Genomic DNA, 20623 nt, shown 5'->3' with positions numbered 1-20623 from the left:
CCTTTCCACGTGAGGGGAGGCCACCTCCCTGGGGGACGCACCTGTTCACTTTCAGACTCCAGGTGCGGCCGCTTGCCCTGCTTCTTCGCATGTGGCTTCTGGGGCTCTTTCTTCTTGCCGGGCAGCTGCGCCTCCTCCTGCCCCTTCTGGTTCTTCTTCTCCTTCTCCTCTCCTTTGTGGTCCACCTCCTCTGCCTCTATTTTCCTCTCCTCTTGCTTTAGAAGTGGCAGTTCTAGGGAGGCAGGAAACACATCCGGCTTCCCAGTGTCGCTGGGGAGGAATGACAGCTCTATCAGGTTCTTCTGGTGATTCAGGCTATGACAGGGAGAGAGGGAAGGTGGACAATGAAGACTACAGACTACAACAGAGACAGCAAGCAGCCCAGGCCTTTCTCTCCTGATCAGCCCAGAATTTCCTGGGCCCTGACCCACTTGCCTTGGAATCCATTCACTATTCTTAGGAACGATTCGTACATTTTACCGTGCTGAGCAGAAAAATAGAGGGGGCGGCTGTGTGGTCCCCTACTTCGTCCCCAAAAACAGGTGCCTATGCAGAGAAAAGTTTCTACATCTGCTTTTAGAAGATGAGGTAGAAAGCTCCAAACACAGGGATTTCATTTATCTGAACACTGCATTCACCACTATGTCTAAAGTTTACCTCTAAATCTCCTCCGAGGGCTCCCAGAGAAAGGAGTGAGAGAGAGAGAAGGCACCTACCTTAGGACCTTGGCTGTGAGCAGCTTCCCTTCAGGGAGGTATGTGTCATACAGGGCTTTCTTGGACGGGCTGTACTGGGAGACTTGCGGGTACCGGGCCAAACCCACAACTGAGGGGCCAAGGCTGACAGGAGAGAGACAAGGGTCCTGTGGTCACAAATACAGCAACAGAGTCCCAGCCAAGCCTAGTGCCTCCACTTTTCCAGTGACCCAAAATTGTGACAAGATTTAAACAGACATAAGTTCCTGGCATCCAATAAGATAAAGAGGGCTTTATAAACTGGAAAAAATTATCAAGCATAATGAAGATATGATTGAAGGATTCCCCCTACCCCACATCACAGCATCACAGTGTATAAACCACAAACTGCTAGAAAGAGAATGAGGAAACATAATTATAGCAAGGAAGGCTGTAAAGTCTGGTGGTTGTGAACACTATGTGATTTCACGGGACATTCACAAATCATGATCATGGACATGCCATATTCTCTGTCCAAAACACCAAACAAGATTAATTCAACACTATTTCTATCTATCTATCTATCTATCTATCTATCTATCTATCTATCTATCTCTCTATCTATCTATCTATCTAATCTACCTAATCTATCTATCTATCTATTTTTGTGAAGAGAGCAGCCCTGTGCTAACATCTGCCAACCTTCCTCTTTTTTTGCTGAGGAAGACTGGCCCTGGGCTGACATCCATGCCCATCTTCCTCTACTTTATATGGGACGCCACCACAGCGTGGCTTGCCAAGCAGTGCATCGGTGCGCGCCCGGGATCCGAACCGGCGAATCCCGGGCCGCCACAGCAGAGCGCGCACACTTAACCGCTTGCGCCACCGGGCCGGGCCCCAACACTATTTTTAAAGTATAAAAAAATTTGGAATTTAAAAAACTGGGGGGAACTCAAACTCTCTCCTTCCTTCATATTCCGTTCAGAGAAGTTGACTGAGGGATGCAGTGAACTGCAAACCAGGACAGGCCCAGGGAGGGCACTCGGGTCTGGCCCAGGCCCCACCTCACTCACCTGAGGAGCACACCACGCAGCTGGACGGACTTCACGTAGCCCCTCAGGAGCTGCCCTTCCTGAACGTCCTGGATGGAGTTAATCTCAGGATCTGCTATTTTGCTTTTCGTCTGTGGGTTTGTCCTAAAGGAATAAAAGAGACCCCATACAGAGACCCCTGACCCTCTTTTTCCCACTCTCACCACCAACTCACCTGGGATAATCAAACTTTGTATGTAAGAATATGACTCTGGACCAGTCAGTAGGATATACCCTTCAGAGCCCAGCCCTACTCTCTCCTGAAGTCCTGTGAGCCAGGGACATGTGTCTGTGAGCCAGCTGTGCAGAAACGGGGAGAGGCTGACCAAGCCAGAGAAAGGTCAAACCTAAAGTCTCAGCCTTATAAACACCACTTCTAACCATGGAGCAAGCTGACCTCAACCAATCCACTTCATGACACATTCACCCCTACTATGGAACCCTGGGGACTAAATCATTTCCCCTCACCAGGACCACCATCTGGCAACCTAGAGCACCCAAATTTGGATGTTTGAACCTTTCCCTGGGAAACAAGAGCCTAGCAGACAGGTTCTTCCAGCCATCTGAATGTCCTCAGCTTTTCTGGATAAAAATGGGGCAGAGTACAAAGGGGACGAGCAGAGAAGAAAGGTGGGAAGCCCAGGTTCCTCGTCAGACCCATGGAGCCTCTCCTCAGTCCTCTGAGTGGGCTCTCCTCCCTTCTTGTCCCAACAACACAGATACCCACCTGGACGATCGCAGTGACAAAGTCAATACATGGCCTGCACTGGACAGGACATAACACCTGGAAGGAGAGCAAAGAAGGAAATGCTGACTTCTCAGCATCTCAGGAGACAGCAAACGGCCCCAGTTTCCTCTCCACACGCTGATCAACAGGCAAGAGCAAGGAGACAATGAGACCTGGGCTCTGGTCTTCATTCTGTTGAAAACCTACTGAGGGATGAGTCACCTCTCTGGGGCTCAGTTATCAAGTAAAAATAACACTACCTGCCCTTCTTACACAAGAATGGTGTTGGGAGAAGAAAATAAGAGGAGACACGAAGACCCCTGGAAGACGCACAGAGCCACGTGGTGAGTATTCAGGAGATGAGACAGCCCTGTGTCAGGACCAGGAAGTGTGTGATCTCAGTGCAAAGACAGACTAACCACAGGAAATCGCGACCAGAGAACGACCTAGGTGCTAGTCAGACTTACAGCATCAGTTCACAGGAGGCCCATCAGTGAGGCCTGAGCAGGGGAGCTTCCGGGAGCAAAAGCAGGGTTTACTCTTCGGTTGCATTTCCAAATTTATTTCATCTAAAACGTCAATTAGTAGCCCAAAGTCGCAAAGTATAGAATCTTAGCAACAGAAAGGATCTCAGCAACAACATAGTCCAAATTTTCCCAACAGGCATCTGCCTCTTACAACATGGCACCATAGCCCTTAAAGCAGGAAAGGACCTCAGGGATTGTCTGCCTTTAGGCAATTAATTTATTACCCACATTTGACAGATGAAGGAATTGCAACTGAATGCTACTCACAGGGTTGGCTATAATAAAGTGTATTTAAAATAAATATTTTGCTAAAAATCACACCCCATTTTGTAAGCCTCAAGAGATAAAGCAGGGATGATCTTGGATTTCTCTGACTCATTCTTTTTCTCCTCCCAGGCCCCGGATATTTTTGTGCTGTTTAGCTCTAATAAGTGGTTGAGAACTTCGGCAGGTGCTAGTGGCTGGAACACTCAAGATGGGAAAGAGCAATTACACTTTCCAGCCTCTGCCTCCTGAAGGCGTCCGCTCCACTGTTAGCTAACTCTGATTCTCAGAAGGCTTTACTACATCAAGCTGAAGTCTTCCTCTTCAATGCTAGTTGATTCGGGCTATAAAATGGTTTTAAAACTGAGGTAGGTTCATTTTTGTACATCGAAATAGTTCATAAAGCAACCCCAACTGCAAAAAAGGCTACTATCCTTTTACAGAGAACACCTACAGATCAGTTTTTAGAAAATTAAAAAGACGAATGCGTCAGTATAAAAACAAGCAAGCAACCTGGACAAGCAAAGAAGAGAACAAATGTAAACAGCCAATCAAGGGGAAAAATGACCAGTAGGAGAAATGCCAATTAAAATGAGAGATCAATTTCTGCCTATTCAATAGCTAAGATTAAAAATTAAGGATACTCAGTGTTGGTAGGGGTGTGAGGAACTGACAGTCATATTTATTGTTAATGGAGATAAAAATTAGCACAGTCCTTTTGGGGGGCACTTTGGCAAAACATATAACATCGTTTGACCCATAAAATCAATTTTACTTCTAGGAATGTACTGTACAGATATACTTGCACTAGTATCCAAACATATGTGCAAGGATATTCACTTCAACATTACTGTCCATCAACAGAGAATTGTTTAAATAAATTTTTTTTTTTTTTGTGAGGAAGATTAGCCCTGAGCTAACATCCAATGCCAATCCTCCTCTTTTTGCTGAGGAAGATTGGCCCTGGGCTAAAACCTGTGCCCACCTTCCTCTACTTTATATGGGACGCCGCCACAGCGTGGCTTGCATCAGTGCGTGCCCGGGATCCGAACCTACGAACCCCCAGGCCGCCACAGCAGAGCGCACGCACTTAACCACTATGCCACCGGGCCAGCCCCACGTTTAAATAAATTCTGATAAAAAAATACATAATGGAATACTAAAAAAATGTTAAAAATAAGGTAAAAGAACAAGGTAGATTTAGATATACTAACATAGGAAAAGAAAACGTCCATGATAAACTGCTATGAGAAAAAAGCAAAAGCAAGTTGCAGAACAGTATATAAAATGAGATTCTATTATTACATAAAGGAAAATTATACCTATATACACATGTTAAAGTCTTTTATTATTCTATTTTATTTTGTTTTATTATTATTATTTTTTGTATGTGGGACACCGCCACAGCATGGCTGGTGAGTGGAGTAGGTCTGTGCCTGGGATTCGAACCTGCGAACCTGGGCCACCAAAGCGGAGCGCGCAGAACTTGAACCACTCGGCCATGGGGCCGGGCCCACATGTTAAAGTCTTAAAAGCTAGAGACCAAAGTATATAATGGTGAAAAGTGGTGGAAAAAGAGATGAGCGACAAAAATTTTCACTTTCTATTTTATATACTATTTTTTTCTGGTACAAAATCATGTATTACTTATATAGATACATAAATTTTTCTTCTTTAACTCTACCAACCCCACAGATAGCTGAAAAGAGGAAAAAAACTTGGCCTACCTGACAACCTTCTGTGGGGTGAAGTCTTCCAGGGGTGTCTCCAAGTAGGAGTCACTCACGTGAAATATACTGACTCTTCCGATCTTCCCAAAGGGGAAGGAGACAGTCAGCCCCTTCTTGGGAGTCACCTTCACCACTCGGCCCATGGCCACTTCCCCTTTCTCAAGCTTGTGAGGACCTGGTAAGAGAATGAACCTGACTCAGGGAAGAGGGGAAGAGCCAAGAAAGAAGCTGGAATGCTGGCCAACCACAGGCTGGGGAAGCTGGAGGCTGTCCAGACTTGGGGCGTCTAGGCTGAGTGGACCAGAATGATCATGAAGACTCAGATTACCACACCATGTAGTCAAGAATCCCAGGGCCATGTGGTGGACAACCCTTTCTGCGAGACTTGAGAAAACCATTGTGTAGGTAAAGGTGACTCAGACAGTAGCAGAGTGACAAAGGCCAGAGAACAAAGCCCCAAGAGAAAAACTGTCCCAAGAAGGCACCAACCACACTAGGCTTTCTGAGGCCTCCAAGACCAAAGGCATCCTTCAACCTGGGCAATAACTGAAGACCCCTTCCCACTCCTTTCCACCCCTCCCTTCCCTTTTTTTTTTTTCCTGTGAGGAAGATCAGCCCTGAGCTAACATCCATGCTAATCCTCCTCTTATTGCTGAGGAAGACCGGCTCTGAGCTAACGTCTATTACCAATCCTCCTCCTTTTTTTCTTTTTTTCCGCAAAGCCCCAGTAGATAGTTGTATGTCACAGCTGCACATCCTTCTAGTTGCTGTATGCGGGACGCGGCCTCAGCATGGCCGGAGAAGCGGTGCGTCGCTGCGCATCCGGGGTCCGAACCCGGGCCGCCAGTAGCGGAGCGCGCGTACTTAACCACTAAGCCACGGGGCCGGCCCATCCACCCCTCCCTTCCCTGAGCAGGTAATGTTCATCACCACACCTATGAGTGAGAGGCACAAGAAGGCCTTGGAAGAATCTGGGTTAACCACGGTGGCCTTCAGGGCCTGGCCAATCCGGAACTTCTTATCTGGATGTTTCAGAACCTGGAAGGACAAGAAAATTCCTCTAATGTTTGAAGAAAGACATGTCATTTATCCAAAACCACAGTATTTAAGTCTCTATAGTAAGCCTCTCCCAAACCAACCCCTGAACAAGCACACGGTTCCTTGTACCCACTGTGAACACACCCAGCAGACACTGCGTCGAGCTTAGGGAGCCTGGGTTTCCTCTCCAGGGATCTCAAGCACACTGACCTTGAAGCTAAGAGAAGTGAGTAACAAGGGAATTCTCCCCCGGATGTCTGGAGCAAGCTCCACCTCAAGCCACTTCTTAACGACGTTGTACTGGGAGGGAAAAAAAACAGGAGAAATGGAATGGGGCAGATACAAGCATCTCTTCTTTTCCCTTCACTAAAACAGACTCTCCTAAAATCACAGCGTTGAAAGGGCCCCAATCCTACATTTTTCCAAGGGACAGGAATCTACCCCTACATCCCACTGCCCCTGCCCAACCTCCACTTCTCACAGGCTTCAGTTAGAGTCTAGCTCAGAGCCTTCACCAGCCTAGCATCCCTCCTGGTGCCTCAGCTGATTAGGAGGCAAAAACGACCTCAGAGATGTCCTCCAGCAGTAGGACCAACCCCAGTGACCTCTGTAGCCGCCTCCAAGCTCAGCTGTGCCCAGTGATTGTTAATTATCTCCAGGGGCTGACCTCTGATTTCTAAATCAATTTAGATTTTGATCCTTCACTGTTTACACAGGGTCCTGCCCTAAACACATCCCTCAATTGTCAAGTCAATTCAACAAATCATTTATCAAGCAGCCTCTATGCACATGGTATCATAGTGATAAATAAAAGCCAGGCCTTGCCTTCAAGGAGATCACAGTCTACAAAGAGTAGGTCAAATAAGTATGCAAATAACTAGAGCAGTGGAAATACAATAGGGAGAAAAATATGCTATGGGAATATATAGGAGAACTAGTACTAAGGGAGGGTTATCTGTGCTGGACCTTGAAGGGCTGTAGGCAATAAGCATAGAGGGTACTCCAGGTACAGAAATAAAGACAAAAGGGAAAAAGATACAGGTTTTCAGGGTGACTGGTACAAAGGGTGCGTGAGGTTAGCACATGAAGAGCCTTAAGTCCCACTCTAAGGCATCTGGGGTTTATGAACCCTACCTATAGACAATAGGTAACCTAGGGGATCAAGCTTCAGTGACATGCTCAGACAGTGCTTATGGAAGAAGAATCTGGCAGCAATGAAGAGGAGTTATCCCCAAGGTCAAATCCAGTTCAACTTTCTCTCTGATATATTCCAACTGGTACCGTTCTCATTGATCTTTTCCCTTTCTTGAACTCCTGTTCCACTTGGGGTTAGAACACATAATCTGGCAGCCAATTACATATTGTTTTGTATTGCACCTGAGCTTTATGAAAGGCAAGAATCTAAAATCCAATACTGACTGCATTTATTTAAATCTTACTCTATGATATATATTTCTTTCTAATTTGTACCATTAATCTATAAACATGTTGAATCGTGAGTTACTTGTTAACTGTTTTGTAAACCATAATTTTAGCTCTTTGATTAGACCAGAAGTTTTCTAGGAGCAGAGGCCTTATATGGTCTCCCACAATCAGCATAGTAGCAACACAGAATCAAATGCCTAGTGCTAGCGACCTTTGTCTCCAGCTTCTCCCCCTTTCCTCCTGAAAGAAGGATGGCATCGCACTGCAGGGCATGCACTACTCACCTTCTTCAAGAAGCAAGTCACAGTCTGACCCGCCTGGTACTGTTTAATCTTCTCCAAGGGGCTGACAGAGTGAGTGTTGAGAGCAGTATGGCCATCCTTCTCCAGCTCACTGTTGGCAGAAAGGCCATGGAAAGAGTAAACCAGCCTCTGGAGAAGCTTCTAGCTTAGAAACCATTTCCCCCTAGTGGCCACGGATCGATTGTACAGGACTCCCCTAACTCCCACACACCTCTCACACTCCCATTTCTCTCCTTAAAGGGGAATGGCCACAATACCGCATGAGAGCTAATCTGTTCCATCTCACTCGCCTAGGTATGAACAAGCTATAAAAGATGGAGTAGCCTACAACAATCTTTATAAATTTAAGAAAAAAAATGGTTTTACTTTTTATATAATACTTGAGCTATTGCTTTCCAGTTTACCGAACTGCTTTCACAAATAATCTCTCACTGAATGTGACCACACTCTCATGTGTGAATTAGGCAGGGTAGATATTATTCAACTCATTTTATGCTATTGAACCAGGAGTTGAAGTCAGGGCTCTGACTCAAAAATCCAGGGCTCTGTTCCCTATGCCCCCTTGCCATTACCACTTTCTTGATTCTCTTTTTCTTCTCAGGAAAACAACAAGGGATGTGGTCTGAAAGTTATCAGTCCACAAATCACTTCAAAGGAATCACAGAACTCCCACCCTGCACAATCAGCCCAGCTTACCAATTCAAATAATTTCTAAAATAAAACAAAACTCATCAATAAAATGGTACAAGTAATACTGACAAAACTGTAACATATAGTAGCAAGTACTGGCGAATATAGAAAAATGGGAAGCTTCATATACTAGTAAAGTTAAAAATGCAGATAGCCTATGACCCAGTAATTCCACCCTAGAGAAATCCTTGCACAGATGCACAATGGAATAAGTTCAAGGATGTTCACTGTGGCATTATTCGTAAAAGAGAAAAACTGGAAACAACCTTACATGTCCTCTGTCAGTTTGAGAATACATATAGTTTGGCACATTCATAGGATAGATTACTATTTTAACTATAGGCACAAAAACGGATCTCAAAAACAAATTTTGAGTGAAAAAAACAAGTTAAAAATATTAAGTCAGCATACCATTTATGTAAAATTTGAAAACCACATAAAGTAATTTTTTATAGATATATATGCATACATATATGTGTATATATAATTAAAGTATAACAGCAAGAGCTGGACATAAAATTAATAAAATACATAAAATTAATACTGGGGAATTCATCCTCTGGGGTGGAGGGAGAAGCCTAGGGAAGGTAACATCCGTAAAATGTAATTTCTTAAAACACACACACAGAACATCTATGTGCCTGGCACTCTAACAGACAATTTACATACATAATCTATAATCCTTATATAGTTATGATGAAAAAATTTATTCACTCAACAGCTGACACCAGAATGTCTCTGTTATAGGTGAGTGTATGTCCCCTGATCCCCTTACTCCAAATTCATGTTGAAGTACTCACCCCCAGTACCTCAGAATGTGACTGTATTTGGAGATACAGAATTTAAAAAGTAATCAAGTCAAAATGAGGCTGTTAGCGTGGGCCTTAATCCAAAATGACTGGTGTCCTTATAAGAAGAGATTAGCCTACAACTCAATAACAAAAAATCAAATAACCCAATTAAAAAATAGGACTTGAATAGACATTTCTTCAAAGAAGACATACAAATGGCCAAGAAGCATAGAAGAAGGTGTTCCACATCACTAATCATCAGGGAAATACAAATCAAACCACAGTGAGATATCACCTCACATCTGTAAGGATGGCCATTATCAAAAAAACAGAACATAACAAGTGTTGGCGAGGATGTGGAGTAAAGGGAACCCTTCCTTGTACACTGTTGGTAGGACTGTAAAATGGTGTAGTCGCTATGGAAGACAGTATGAAAGTTCCTCAAAAATTTAAAAATTTAACTACCATATGATCCAGAACTCACACTTCTGAGCATACAATCATGCGCTGTGCAACGTTTCAGTCAACGATGGACAGCACATACAACAGTGGTAAGTACACTCGATGATGTTTGCACACCACGAAATCGCCTAATGACACATTTCTCAGACTCCGCATCATTAAGGAATGCATGACTATATATCCAAAAGAACTGAAAACAGGATCTCAAAGAGAGATCTGTACACTCATGTTCACTGCAGCATTATTCACAATAGCCAAGATGTGGAAGCAACATAAATGTCCATTGATGGATGAATGGATAAAGAAAATGTGGTATATAGATACATGGGAATATTACTCAGCCTTAAAAAAAAAATAGAAATCCTGCTGTATGCTACAACATAGATGAACCTTGAGAATATTATGCTAAGTGAAAGAGGCCAGTCCAGAAAGACTGTGCATGACTCCACTTATATGATGTACCTAAAGTAATCAAACTCAAAGAAACAGAAGGTAGAATGGCGGTTGCCAGAGGCTGGGGGGAAGGTGAACAGAGAGTTGTTCAGTGAGTACAGAGTTTCAGCCATGCAAGATGGAAAAGTTCTAGAGATCTGTTATACAACAATGTGCATATAGTTAACAATCCTGTAACGTACGCTTAAAACTGTTAAGAGGGTAAGTTTATGTTATGTGTTTTTACCACAATAAAAAAAAAAGAGAGATTAGGACACAGATGTATACAAAGGAAAGACCATATGAAGAAACTAGGAGAAGACGCAACCATCTGCAAGCCAAGGAAAGAGGACTCAGAAGAACAAACCCTGCCAACACCTTGATCTCAGACTTCTAGCCTCCAGAATTGTCAGAAAATAGATGTCTATTACCACCAAAAGCAAAAAAAAACCACACACAAAATAAAACACACATACGTATACAATGGTTATGTGTTATCGTTTTTTCTTTTCCCAAAATGATTTTAAACTGCCTCTCTAAAAAGAATAACCACAGGGGCCGGCCCAGTGGCGTAGTGGTTAAGTGCGCATGCTCTGCTTAGGCGGCCCAGGGTTTGCTGGTCCAGATCCCGGGCGCGCACCAACGTACCGCTTGTCGGGCCATGCTGTGGTGGCATCCCATATAAAGTAGACGAAGATGGGCACAGGTGTTAGCCCAGGGCCAGTGTTCCTTGGCAAAAAGAGGACTGGCATTGGACGTTAGCTCAGGGCTGATCTTCCTCACAAAAAAATAAATAACCGTAGAAAAAGAAGGATGCGCATAACTGAATTAATGCTAGAAGAAAACTCACTGACTAGGAGGAATCCCAGAGATACATTTCAGACTCTTGAACCGCTCTGCTCTCTGAACTCCTCCCCCTCCAAAAGAGCAACTGAGTAGGAAGCGTCTTATCTAGCCTGAGTGACCCTCCACAACCCTGCCTTAGCTCTAGTACAGATGGCATTCTCTGTGCACAAGATCTCCATAGATGAGTGGGAATAAAAATATGACATTTCCTCAATAGTCAACACCAACAACTAAATAAATTTCCTCCTGACTTCAAAATATGCATTTTAAAACATAAACATTGGAGAAATATGGCAATAATACCACTATCATATTTATACTATGTTTCTCAGGGGCCTTCATTAAAATAAAATAAGTAACAATACAACATAGGTGAACAGAGGTGGAAGATATGCTAGAGTTTACCTGACCATCTGTCTGTCTGCTATTTTAACTCTCCACCCCTACCTCCCCAATAAATGCACTCATTTCCTGGCTTGGCCCACACTGCTACGGCTAAGTACCACCACTCTGGTTCATATCAGTCTCTCGAGACCGGAGGGTGGACCAAAAACAACACTGTTAGTTAATGGGAGGTTCTAGCACTCTGAGGGTCAAGAACCAGTAGGATCACAGTGGGTCTTCCCACGAAGTTCAATGACTCGTCCCTTGAAGTATTCATTAATTTAAAATATCTACCCTTAGCCTGAATAAACTACTTGACCTCAACCCTTAATTAAACAAGACACCACACCTCAGAGGTGAAGAAACTGCAGACTAAAATGACTAATAAGATGAAGTCTCCTGGTTTGCACAACAAAACTAGAGGGGGAGACAATCAAAATATACAAAATTAAGGAAACCACAGATGAAACAAATAGGAATGTGTGCATCCAGCAAATCTCATTATTCTGGAACGAAAGGGCTTACTTTGAAGTTCTAGGAGTGTTGTTAGCATTTGGAACTCAATGTTCCAGGAATATTTACCTATCTCAGACACAAGCTTTCTCAGAAATATTCTATTTTTTTTTTGGTCAGGAAGATTAGCCCTCAGCTAACATCTGTTGCCAATCCTCCTCTTTTTTGCTGAAGAAGATTGTCCCTGGGCTAACATCCGTGCCCGTCTTCCTCTACTTTATATGGGATGCCGCCACAGCATGGCTTGATGAGCGGTGCGTAGGTCCACGCCGGTGATCCGAACCTGTCAACCCCAGGCTGCTGAAGCAGAGCGCACAAACTTAACCACTACGCCACTGGGCCGGCCCCCTCCACTTCTATTCTGATCCCTTCAGTACACTGACCAAACCTTACCCTCTGAAAGTTACTTAAGAGGCCCTTCCATAACCCACACAAGACTTACAACCTGGATGGATCCCGGGGCTGACCCTGCAGAGCCATTCTCACAGTCATGTGTTATCTAGCTTCATTCATTGATGGCCTATCAATTCTGAGAAGCTGTTTTGTTTTTCATTTTTTTTTTTAATGGAGGAAGCAGAAGCAGATAGGCCCACGGATCAAACTGCTTAAGACCATCTGAAAAAATAATCCCAGACAAACTGGATCCACCACTACATGGAACTACTAGTTTTCCTGCACCCAGAATCCCTCATGGAACACCCCTCTGCAGAATCCACTAGAGCATGACCTAAAATTCCAGTCACCAAGCAGTAGTCTACACTCAAAGAACAGGTATTCTTGGCTATGTGTTGTTTCTTTAGGGAATTACTGAGTTCTAGAAAACTGGGTTGAGAAAAAAAAACGTTTCTTTTTGTTACATGCCGACAAACAGAACTACAATCAGCCTTTAAACTGATACTTAAACTCCGAATACAGTTTTTACATTAGTTTTCATATAATCCCTCTAACTAGCCCTGTAAGAACCAGACAAATTCCCTACTAGAGAAATAGGACAACCTGGACAGAGAGAGGCAAAGTAAGTTACAACACTGGCAGAATCAAGGCTAGAACTCAAGTTCCTGACTCCAAAGCCCAGTGCTCTTTTTATGAGACCGTGCTCCTGAAGTTCCCCTCACCTTGGCCGAACGCTCAGCTCCGGGATGGTTCGGATAAATCTGGGATGACTTATTGGGAGAAACCTGGAGAAACAAATAAGGTCAAATCATTTCTCTTAATCTTTGTAACACCACAATCTGGAGATCATAATTTCTCTCTACTCCCCACCAAACCAAGCTTAAAAAAACTACCTGCTGCACTACCATACCACCCACTGGTGATGCATCAGGCTTGAGGGTTTCCAATCTTATCCTTTGCTGTAAATGTTAAGGAGATGGCTCATCTGATCCTTTAGGATTGTCATACTAAACCCTGAAAAGAATTTTCCTTACAGCCTATATATACTCCAACTCTTTCATTCTACAAATAAAGAAATTGAGGTCTAGAGAGAATAAATGACTTACCAAAGATGCCACAATTAGTTATTGAAATAAATATGCAAATTATTGGCTAGACTTTGAATTCTTTTTTTTTGCTTTCCTTACTATAGCAAGGATTTCTGCTACAATAACATACTGTAACTAGATTTAAAATAAATGAGTATATTGGGCCGGCCCTGTGGCTTAGCGGTTAAGTGCGCACGCTCCGCTGCTGGCGGCCCAGGTTCGGATCCCGGGCATGCACCGACGCACCGCTTCTCCGGCCATGCTGAGGCTGCGTCCCACATACAGCAACTAGAAGGATGTGCAGCTATGACATACAACAATCTACTGGGGCTTTGGGGGGAAAATAAATAAAATAAATAAGATCTTAAAAAATAAATAAGTAAATAAATAAAATAAAATAAATGAGTATAATTAAGGTATGCAGTGGAGAATGGACCATAATAATTCTGATGGATACCGAACAATAACTATGTGTCAGGCAACCTGCTAGGCACATTACATACTAGCCGTTCTCTCCTTCAGTCTTCATAACAGCCCTAAAAGGTAGTCACTCCCACTGCTCTAACTTACAAATTAGGAAAACAGAACTCAGAGAGTTAAGTAGCTACTTAACTAACAGTCACATAATTTTAAGTGGCAAATCTGGAATTCAAACCCAGGTCTGACTCTAAACCAAGGCTCTTAACCACTACACTATATGCCGTTAAAAAAAAAAAAAAAGACAAACAAAAGAATTCTTTGTGAATGTTTTTCTTAACTAAAAGAAAATCTGATTTATGTGCAACTTTTGGGAACCTGCCTCCGTTCCAATTCCTTCTCCCACAATTACAACAATCTCCCCTCAAAGTCAGCCCATCCCCCAAAGCCTCCATACTTGAATGTCTTCATGTCTCGCCCGCCAATCACTCGGGCAGTGACTGTCTTCCCAACTTTCAGCTTGGCAGTGGGAGATGTGCCCACCGGAACATCATCTAGAATGTGGGAGGCATGGATACAGCCAATGATGCCATCTTCCAGGGTCACAACCACATGGGTGGGCTTAATGGACTTGACAGTCCCTGTGACCATGTCCCCAATGGACAGGGTGTGCTTCTTTACAGTTCCAACAACCAGAGATGGATCCACTTCCTCATCCTCGTCAACTCCCTCAGAGTCCTTCCGGGTCTGTCTCATAGTCCTCTTAGCAGCTGGCCCCTCAACAGCCAAAAGAAGACCAGTCACTCCTGGTTCTGTGGTCTTGAGGGTTAAGGAGACACCCTGTCCCACCTGCAACTTCTCTGAGTCAAAGCGGAAGGTGTCATTGAGGTGAGAGGTCAGGGAGAAAGCTGCCAGGTGGCCAGTCTCTACCAGGGAGGCAACGGCAAAGGAATCCTCCAAGTGCTGCACAATCGCCTGGTGTTCACCGCCTTTCTTCAGCTGGAAAACAGAGATAACCCACCATCCCCACTTCTTACAGAGTGCAGGTACTCGTTCATCACTCACCGGCAAAGTGGGGCTGGGGAAACCCTCTGGAGTCCAGGGGACCCAAGGCTAGTTTGAGCTGTAACAAACTAGCCTTCGCTCCCTCGACCTAGCTTTCCCCTCCTGTACACTGAGATGACTTGACAGAACTCAAGGTGCCACCTCAGAATCACCTGGAATTAGTGTTTGTTTTGCTTTTTTTTGCTGAGGATGATTCACCCTGAGCTAATATCTGTTGCCAATCTTCCTGTTTTTTTTGCTCGAGGAAGATTGTCCCTGAGCTAACATCTGTACCAATCCTCCTCCACTTTGTATGTGGGTTGCTGCCCACAGCATGGCTGACAAGTGGTGTAGGTCTGCACCTGGGATCTGAACCCGTGAACCTGGGCTGCCGAAGCAGAGCGTGCTGAACTTTCACCACTCGGCCACGGGGCCAGCACCCACGTTTGTTTTGTTTTGAATTCAGGTTCATAGGTCCTATCCTAGAAGTAGTGAAATCAGAATTGTAAGTTATTTAGGTGATTCTGATACATAGCCTGGTGACCTCTAACAGTTCTCCAGCTGTAAGAACTGGGTCTTGACCCTCTTATTCCTGCAGCTCTCCACCTAATTTACTCACTCTTTCAGTCATTCAATGAATAGCGTAGTTACTGAGAGCTTATTGTGTGCTAGGCATTTAGCCTGTCTTTCCTCCAAATCCAAACTGTGTTGATGCTCTTTTATGTACAAGCTTCACTTGGATGATAAAATGGAATAGGGACCTGCTGGAAACTTAGTGGGGGGTTAGTACTGTTTTCTAATTCTTTGTCTCTCTTAAAGTCTTAGAATTATAAGCAACTAGAAGTTAAGAATTATATCTATATAATTGTCTATACCATACTATATGCAACTAGGTGCTTAATAAGTACTTTAGATGATGACCAAATATATACATCATCCAGAGAACAATACTACTAATTTTGAGTTCTCCTTTGAACTCGTTCTTCTGTCACATAATAGCATACACGAGAGGGTGTGGATGAGCAGCCTGGATGTCAGAACTACCCACAGACATGTTTTGCTTGATTCATATGTTTTAAAAAAATAGTTTCCAACATTTCCCACATTTACAAATAAAAATCCAAATTTTGCCTTCTCTTAAAAATCAAAGATACTAAACCCAGATGTTCCCACCTGGCAACAACCAAAAGGAGCTGAACAGTCTCTGCCCCTTGTGGGTAGGGCACACGCTCTTCGGTCTGTCAGAGTCCTATTGTTACAGCTCCCTAACCCGCCTGGCCCACCTCACTCATTTACATTACCTGCCTGGCCCTAAAGACACAGTGACCATATAATTTATCATCTGAACCAGAGTGAAAGTCAGTGCTATTAATAACCACAGCAGGACACGAGATAGAAACTGGGAATGTCCCAGACAAATTAAGGTATACGGTCACCCTATCTATAGGAATTTGTATTAGAGCCCCTGAGCAAAGAGTGTCAGATGAAGGGGTGGGTGACACATTTGAAACAATGGAAACGGAGTCATCAGCAAGCTTACCTTTTTAGCTTTTTTATTCACCAAATCGTGGCAAAGGGAAACATGTACTTCCAACTTCAACATATTGACATTTAAGATTACAGCCTTCTTTTTCTGCCCAGATTCCACCTCCTGCCCTGCAGTGCAGAACCAAACACAACGTGATCACCCCCCTGGAGCAGGGTGAAGGGAGACAGGAGCCCTCAAACCCTTAGGCACAAAAAGAAAAGAAGACGTACGTCCTGGGTCTATATGGGCTGGGGAAACCAAGGGTCCAGCTCCCACAGTTCCAGTTCAGGGGCGCCTTAATTTATACCACCTGATACATAAAAATCTGGATTTACCCAATTATAACAATGAAAGGATTCACACCTAAATCTTCTTTAGTATGCTGTCAGTGGTTCTGATTTGCATTCACACAAGACAGGCATGCCCAAAATTTCTACTGAATCAGCTTATCTATCCTATGTATTTGGAAATCTTGTAGCCAGGAGAGGGAACAAAGGGCAAAAGGTTTCCTCCACCAACCATGATGGGCGAGGCACAAGCACTCACCTGCCCGATGGTATTTGCTGGCTCTCAGGACCAGGCCAGGCACCGGGCCCTCACTGAACACCACTGAGCCATCCTCCAACACCTCCTGCACCTCTAGGTCAAGGACCATTCCTGGGGTCATCTCAGCCAGTGTCTGGATCAACACAGAGTCTGCCAGAGTCCCAAAGGAAACAGGGATTAGCAACACAAAACAACAGTCAGACCATTCTTCTCCTCTGGAAACGTCCTGCCCACAGAGGACAGTGGAGCACTGCAACCACTGTGAAGGTAAAATCACTTTTGGTAAAAATGTCCAATATCCATGAAAACTTCTATCACAGGCAGACACTTATGTCCCTCGCTAATCCCACCTGGCCATAATTCACGAAAATAGCCAAAAAAATACCAGAACCATATGCTTTCCTCCGGTTTCTGAATTTTCATTCCTTCTGTTTGGAATGTACCCTCCCATGCCTCTTGTTCTCAAATCCCATTAGGGTTCCAACAATCCTACACAATGGTTCAAAGCTTAGGAGGGTCAGAATAATAACCCCTCATGAAGTCTTCTAGCAGGTCTCTGTTCCATTTCATCATCCACATATGATCCACATACAAATTTGTTGAATAAAGGAACAAAAGTGAAGAGATGAATAAATTCCATAACAAATGCAAACCCGAGGCCACAAAACAAAGGGAAATTGTGATTCTGGACTGAGAGGGAGCATAGGGGGACTTCTGGGATGCTGGTAATGATCTACACCTGAATCTGGATGGTAGTTAAATAGCGGTGTTCATTTTATAAACATTTACTGAGCTGTATACTTAATGATTTGTGTACCTGCTGTAGGTCATACTCCCATTAAAAAGTTTACTTATTTTTTTTTTTTTTAATTCTAGGAAGCCTAATAACTCATCAGAACAGACAGGCATAACTTACAACACACACTCTCTGCCCAACCCTCCTCCTCTGCCCTCCTGCCCCCACCTCGGTTGCTCATGAGGCTGCGCACGCCCTGCCGCTCCTCCAGGCACTGGCTCAGGAGGAGGAGGCTGGTGGTAGCCAGGTCCCCCAGACCACAGTCTGACAGCCGCAGCGACAGCAGCATCCGCTGCTTCTCCTCGTCCACGTTGGTCACCTTTGCAACCACCGTCTGCCCCTCGACAAAGTGGTCACTTGTGGAGGTCACAAACTTGTCACTCATGATCTGAGGGGAAGAGTGGACAGAAAATGGAGAAGGCAAAAGAAGTCTCTATTAAGATAACCCACTTAATGCACCCAGAAGAGTGTGGGACGGGGGAGATGGGACCCAGGAAGTTCCCCCCAGCCCTCCCTGAGTACAACTCTACTCTCCTTCCATAAAAACGTAGGAGAGGCCCTGGCTGCCCAACCCAGCCTTCTAGAGGGCACCCAGCCAAGAAGGCATATCACTGGCAAGCCGGAGGGACACCTCACTGTCCATGTCTCTAACACCCAATGGCAACCCTCTGCCCCTTGCTATGCATGTTTCCGGGGCCCTCTTCTTTGCCTCCATTTTAAAAATTGTTCTGGCAGGAAATGCAAATGAGATTTGCCCAGGCAAAGCAACAGGGAGACAGTCCTACGAAGGAAGAAATATTTATGACTTATCTGTGGCAGGAATGAGCAATACCCCATTTGCTCACCACCGTCTTACACTGACTTTGGTAAGACTCCTCCCTGCTCTGGGGCTCAGTTTATTCAGCAGGCATAAGCAGGGGTTCAACTGTGGGATCACTAGGATCTTTTCCAGTCTGAAAATTTTATGATTCAATGATATTGGGGAGGCGATAATAATTTCAACGATATTCTGGCATCTTAACACCTCAAAAATTCCAGGAGCTACAAAATCTGTATGCAGCTGCTCAGGAAAATCCATTTCCAAGTCTAAACATGCTCAGAGTATAAAAACAAGTTTGGTATCTCCACACTGGAGAACAGTCTTCTTGGCCACCACCTGCCTACCCAATGCTGTAGCGTGAAGTAGATAAGGTGCCCCTTCCTCCAGGAGGACAAAGCCTCGAGCCAGGACACATGGCTGGGCAAGAGGAACAAGGACTGAACCTCAGCTCCACTCCCTGCTCAGCCAGGTGCCTTTATGTCATGCCCCCGAAAATCTTTCAAGTGATTAAACTATCCTGCTCCTTCCTACCAATCCTCAGGTTCTATGACCCTGTTGTCTCCGCAAAGACCCTGGTGCATGGAGCTGAACTTACAGCTTTGGGGGCCAGTCCACTAAGACCTGAGGGGAACTGGACGAACACACCATAGTCCTTGATGTTCTTCACAAAACCGATGAGCAGCATTCCAGGATGGATTTCTGAGAAGCTCTTGGGATCCTGGCCACCTTCTACTGTGGAGACCAAAGCTGGCTTCCTGCAAAGGAGCTAGCGGCACTTCATTAAGGAATGTTCCAGAAAGGACAGATGAAATGTCCATCTCTCCCATCTCCTTTTTCTACTCTACCCCGTCTCCTAGTGATTCTGTAAGTGTGCAGACTAGCAGCATCACCATCACCCGGACCTTGTTAAAAATGCAAATTCTTAAGCATCACCCCAGACCTACTGAATTAGCAACTCTGGGGTGGGCCCAGCAAGCTTTGTTTGAACAAGCCCTCCAGGTGATTCTGATGCACACTCAAGTTTGAGAAGCACTGTTTTACTCCTTATTAATTCATCTTCAGATTATTGGGGGGGACCAAAAAGGGAATGGCTCATCCCTGTGGCTTGGCAGCTGAATCAGCCACGACACAATCCTCCACTGTCCCCATCTTCATACTGATCAACCCTATTTCATCTCCTCTGCCTAGCTTCACTCTAAGGAGATTTTAGTTTACATTCTGTGAGAAAAGAGGCAGTGTTCTCCTTCAAAGTGCCCACACCAAGACCAAAGGGAATATTCTGAGCCTTAAATACCTGGTTGGCTGGGGGAGGGCGGGCAAGGAGAAAAAGGGGAAAGGGAGGAGAGGAGGACCACAGCTACCGTATCCATTGTTCCAGCTCAAGGGGCGAGCACTGAGTGCCTGAGCAGACTAGATGTGCTCCTGGGAATATCCCACTGGGCCTGGCAGGCCACACTGCCCCCTCCCAACACCCTGGACTCCCACTCTGCCCTGACCACCAGCATCTGCTGGCAGTACTTCAATCCTGCTCTTACTTTCCACCAAGAGAATAGAGGGAAAGTGCAGGCTTGGCCACCGGTTCAGTTTTATGGAGGAATTTCTGAAGTCAAATGGCCAACTTTTTTCCGTGGAGTTTCCACCTAAGAGCAGAGCCTGACCCAGAGTTTCCTCCCAGGGCCCACAGCTCCCCAGATACCAGTAAAGGATACAACATGTCCCTCACTCTGGCTCAGACACAGGACTCTGTGCAGGGTGTCACCAGCCTGCAGCCAGTGATATAACAGTGGGCCGTTGGCGACATGGTCCGACAGATGAGGTGTGGGGAGGAAAGCAGGGATGTTGTGGGGCAGGACTGCCACCTCCAGCCCATCTTTGGTCTTCCCTAAAACCTTCACATCCACCAACTACCCAGGAAAGAGAAAGACAAAAAATAGCATGTCTTGAGCAGAGAGCAACCTCATCTGGGTCAGATGGAGATCAGAGGCATCAAATTCCAGCACCAGGGATGACTGAGAGGTCAAGATCATAGAAGTAGCTTTCTTCCACACCCCACACCATCCCCCCAAAGACCCAGCATGCACGCACACCCGCACAC

The 20623-nt window shown here is 44.8% G+C and overlaps 1 protein-coding gene across 1 annotated transcript in view; it reads right to left on the bottom strand.

Annotated features, from left to right (window-relative positions):
- Positions 1 to 20623, bottom strand: part of PDCD11 (programmed cell death 11) — a 45601-nt gene that overhangs the window by 4936 nt on the left and 20042 nt on the right. Inside the window, exons 15-29 of the mRNA XM_058543921.1 lie at positions 20238 to 20432; positions 19124 to 19294; positions 17877 to 18096; positions 16913 to 17062; positions 16379 to 16494; positions 14252 to 14793; positions 13012 to 13074; positions 7761 to 7869; positions 6262 to 6351; positions 5949 to 6051; positions 5011 to 5188; positions 2493 to 2549; positions 1748 to 1870; positions 717 to 839; positions 42 to 315 (exon numbers count right to left, since the gene is read on the bottom strand). Coding sequence (XP_058399904.1) covers positions 42 to 315; positions 717 to 839; positions 1748 to 1870; positions 2493 to 2549; positions 5011 to 5188; positions 5949 to 6051; positions 6262 to 6351; positions 7761 to 7869; positions 13012 to 13074; positions 14252 to 14793; positions 16379 to 16494; positions 16913 to 17062; positions 17877 to 18096; positions 19124 to 19294; positions 20238 to 20432 — 2514 coding nt within the window. The remainder of the gene's footprint in view (positions 1 to 41; positions 316 to 716; positions 840 to 1747; positions 1871 to 2492; positions 2550 to 5010; positions 5189 to 5948; positions 6052 to 6261; positions 6352 to 7760; positions 7870 to 13011; positions 13075 to 14251; positions 14794 to 16378; positions 16495 to 16912; positions 17063 to 17876; positions 18097 to 19123; positions 19295 to 20237; positions 20433 to 20623) is intronic.

Source organism: Diceros bicornis, chromosome 6 (assembly GCF_020826845.1).
Source record: "Diceros bicornis minor isolate mBicDic1 chromosome 6, mDicBic1.mat.cur, whole genome shotgun sequence".
Lineage (NCBI taxonomy): Eukaryota > Metazoa > Chordata > Mammalia > Perissodactyla > Rhinocerotidae > Diceros > Diceros bicornis.
Note: the sequence above shows the minus strand (reverse complement) of the source record. Positions and strands in the feature narration are given on the sequence as shown.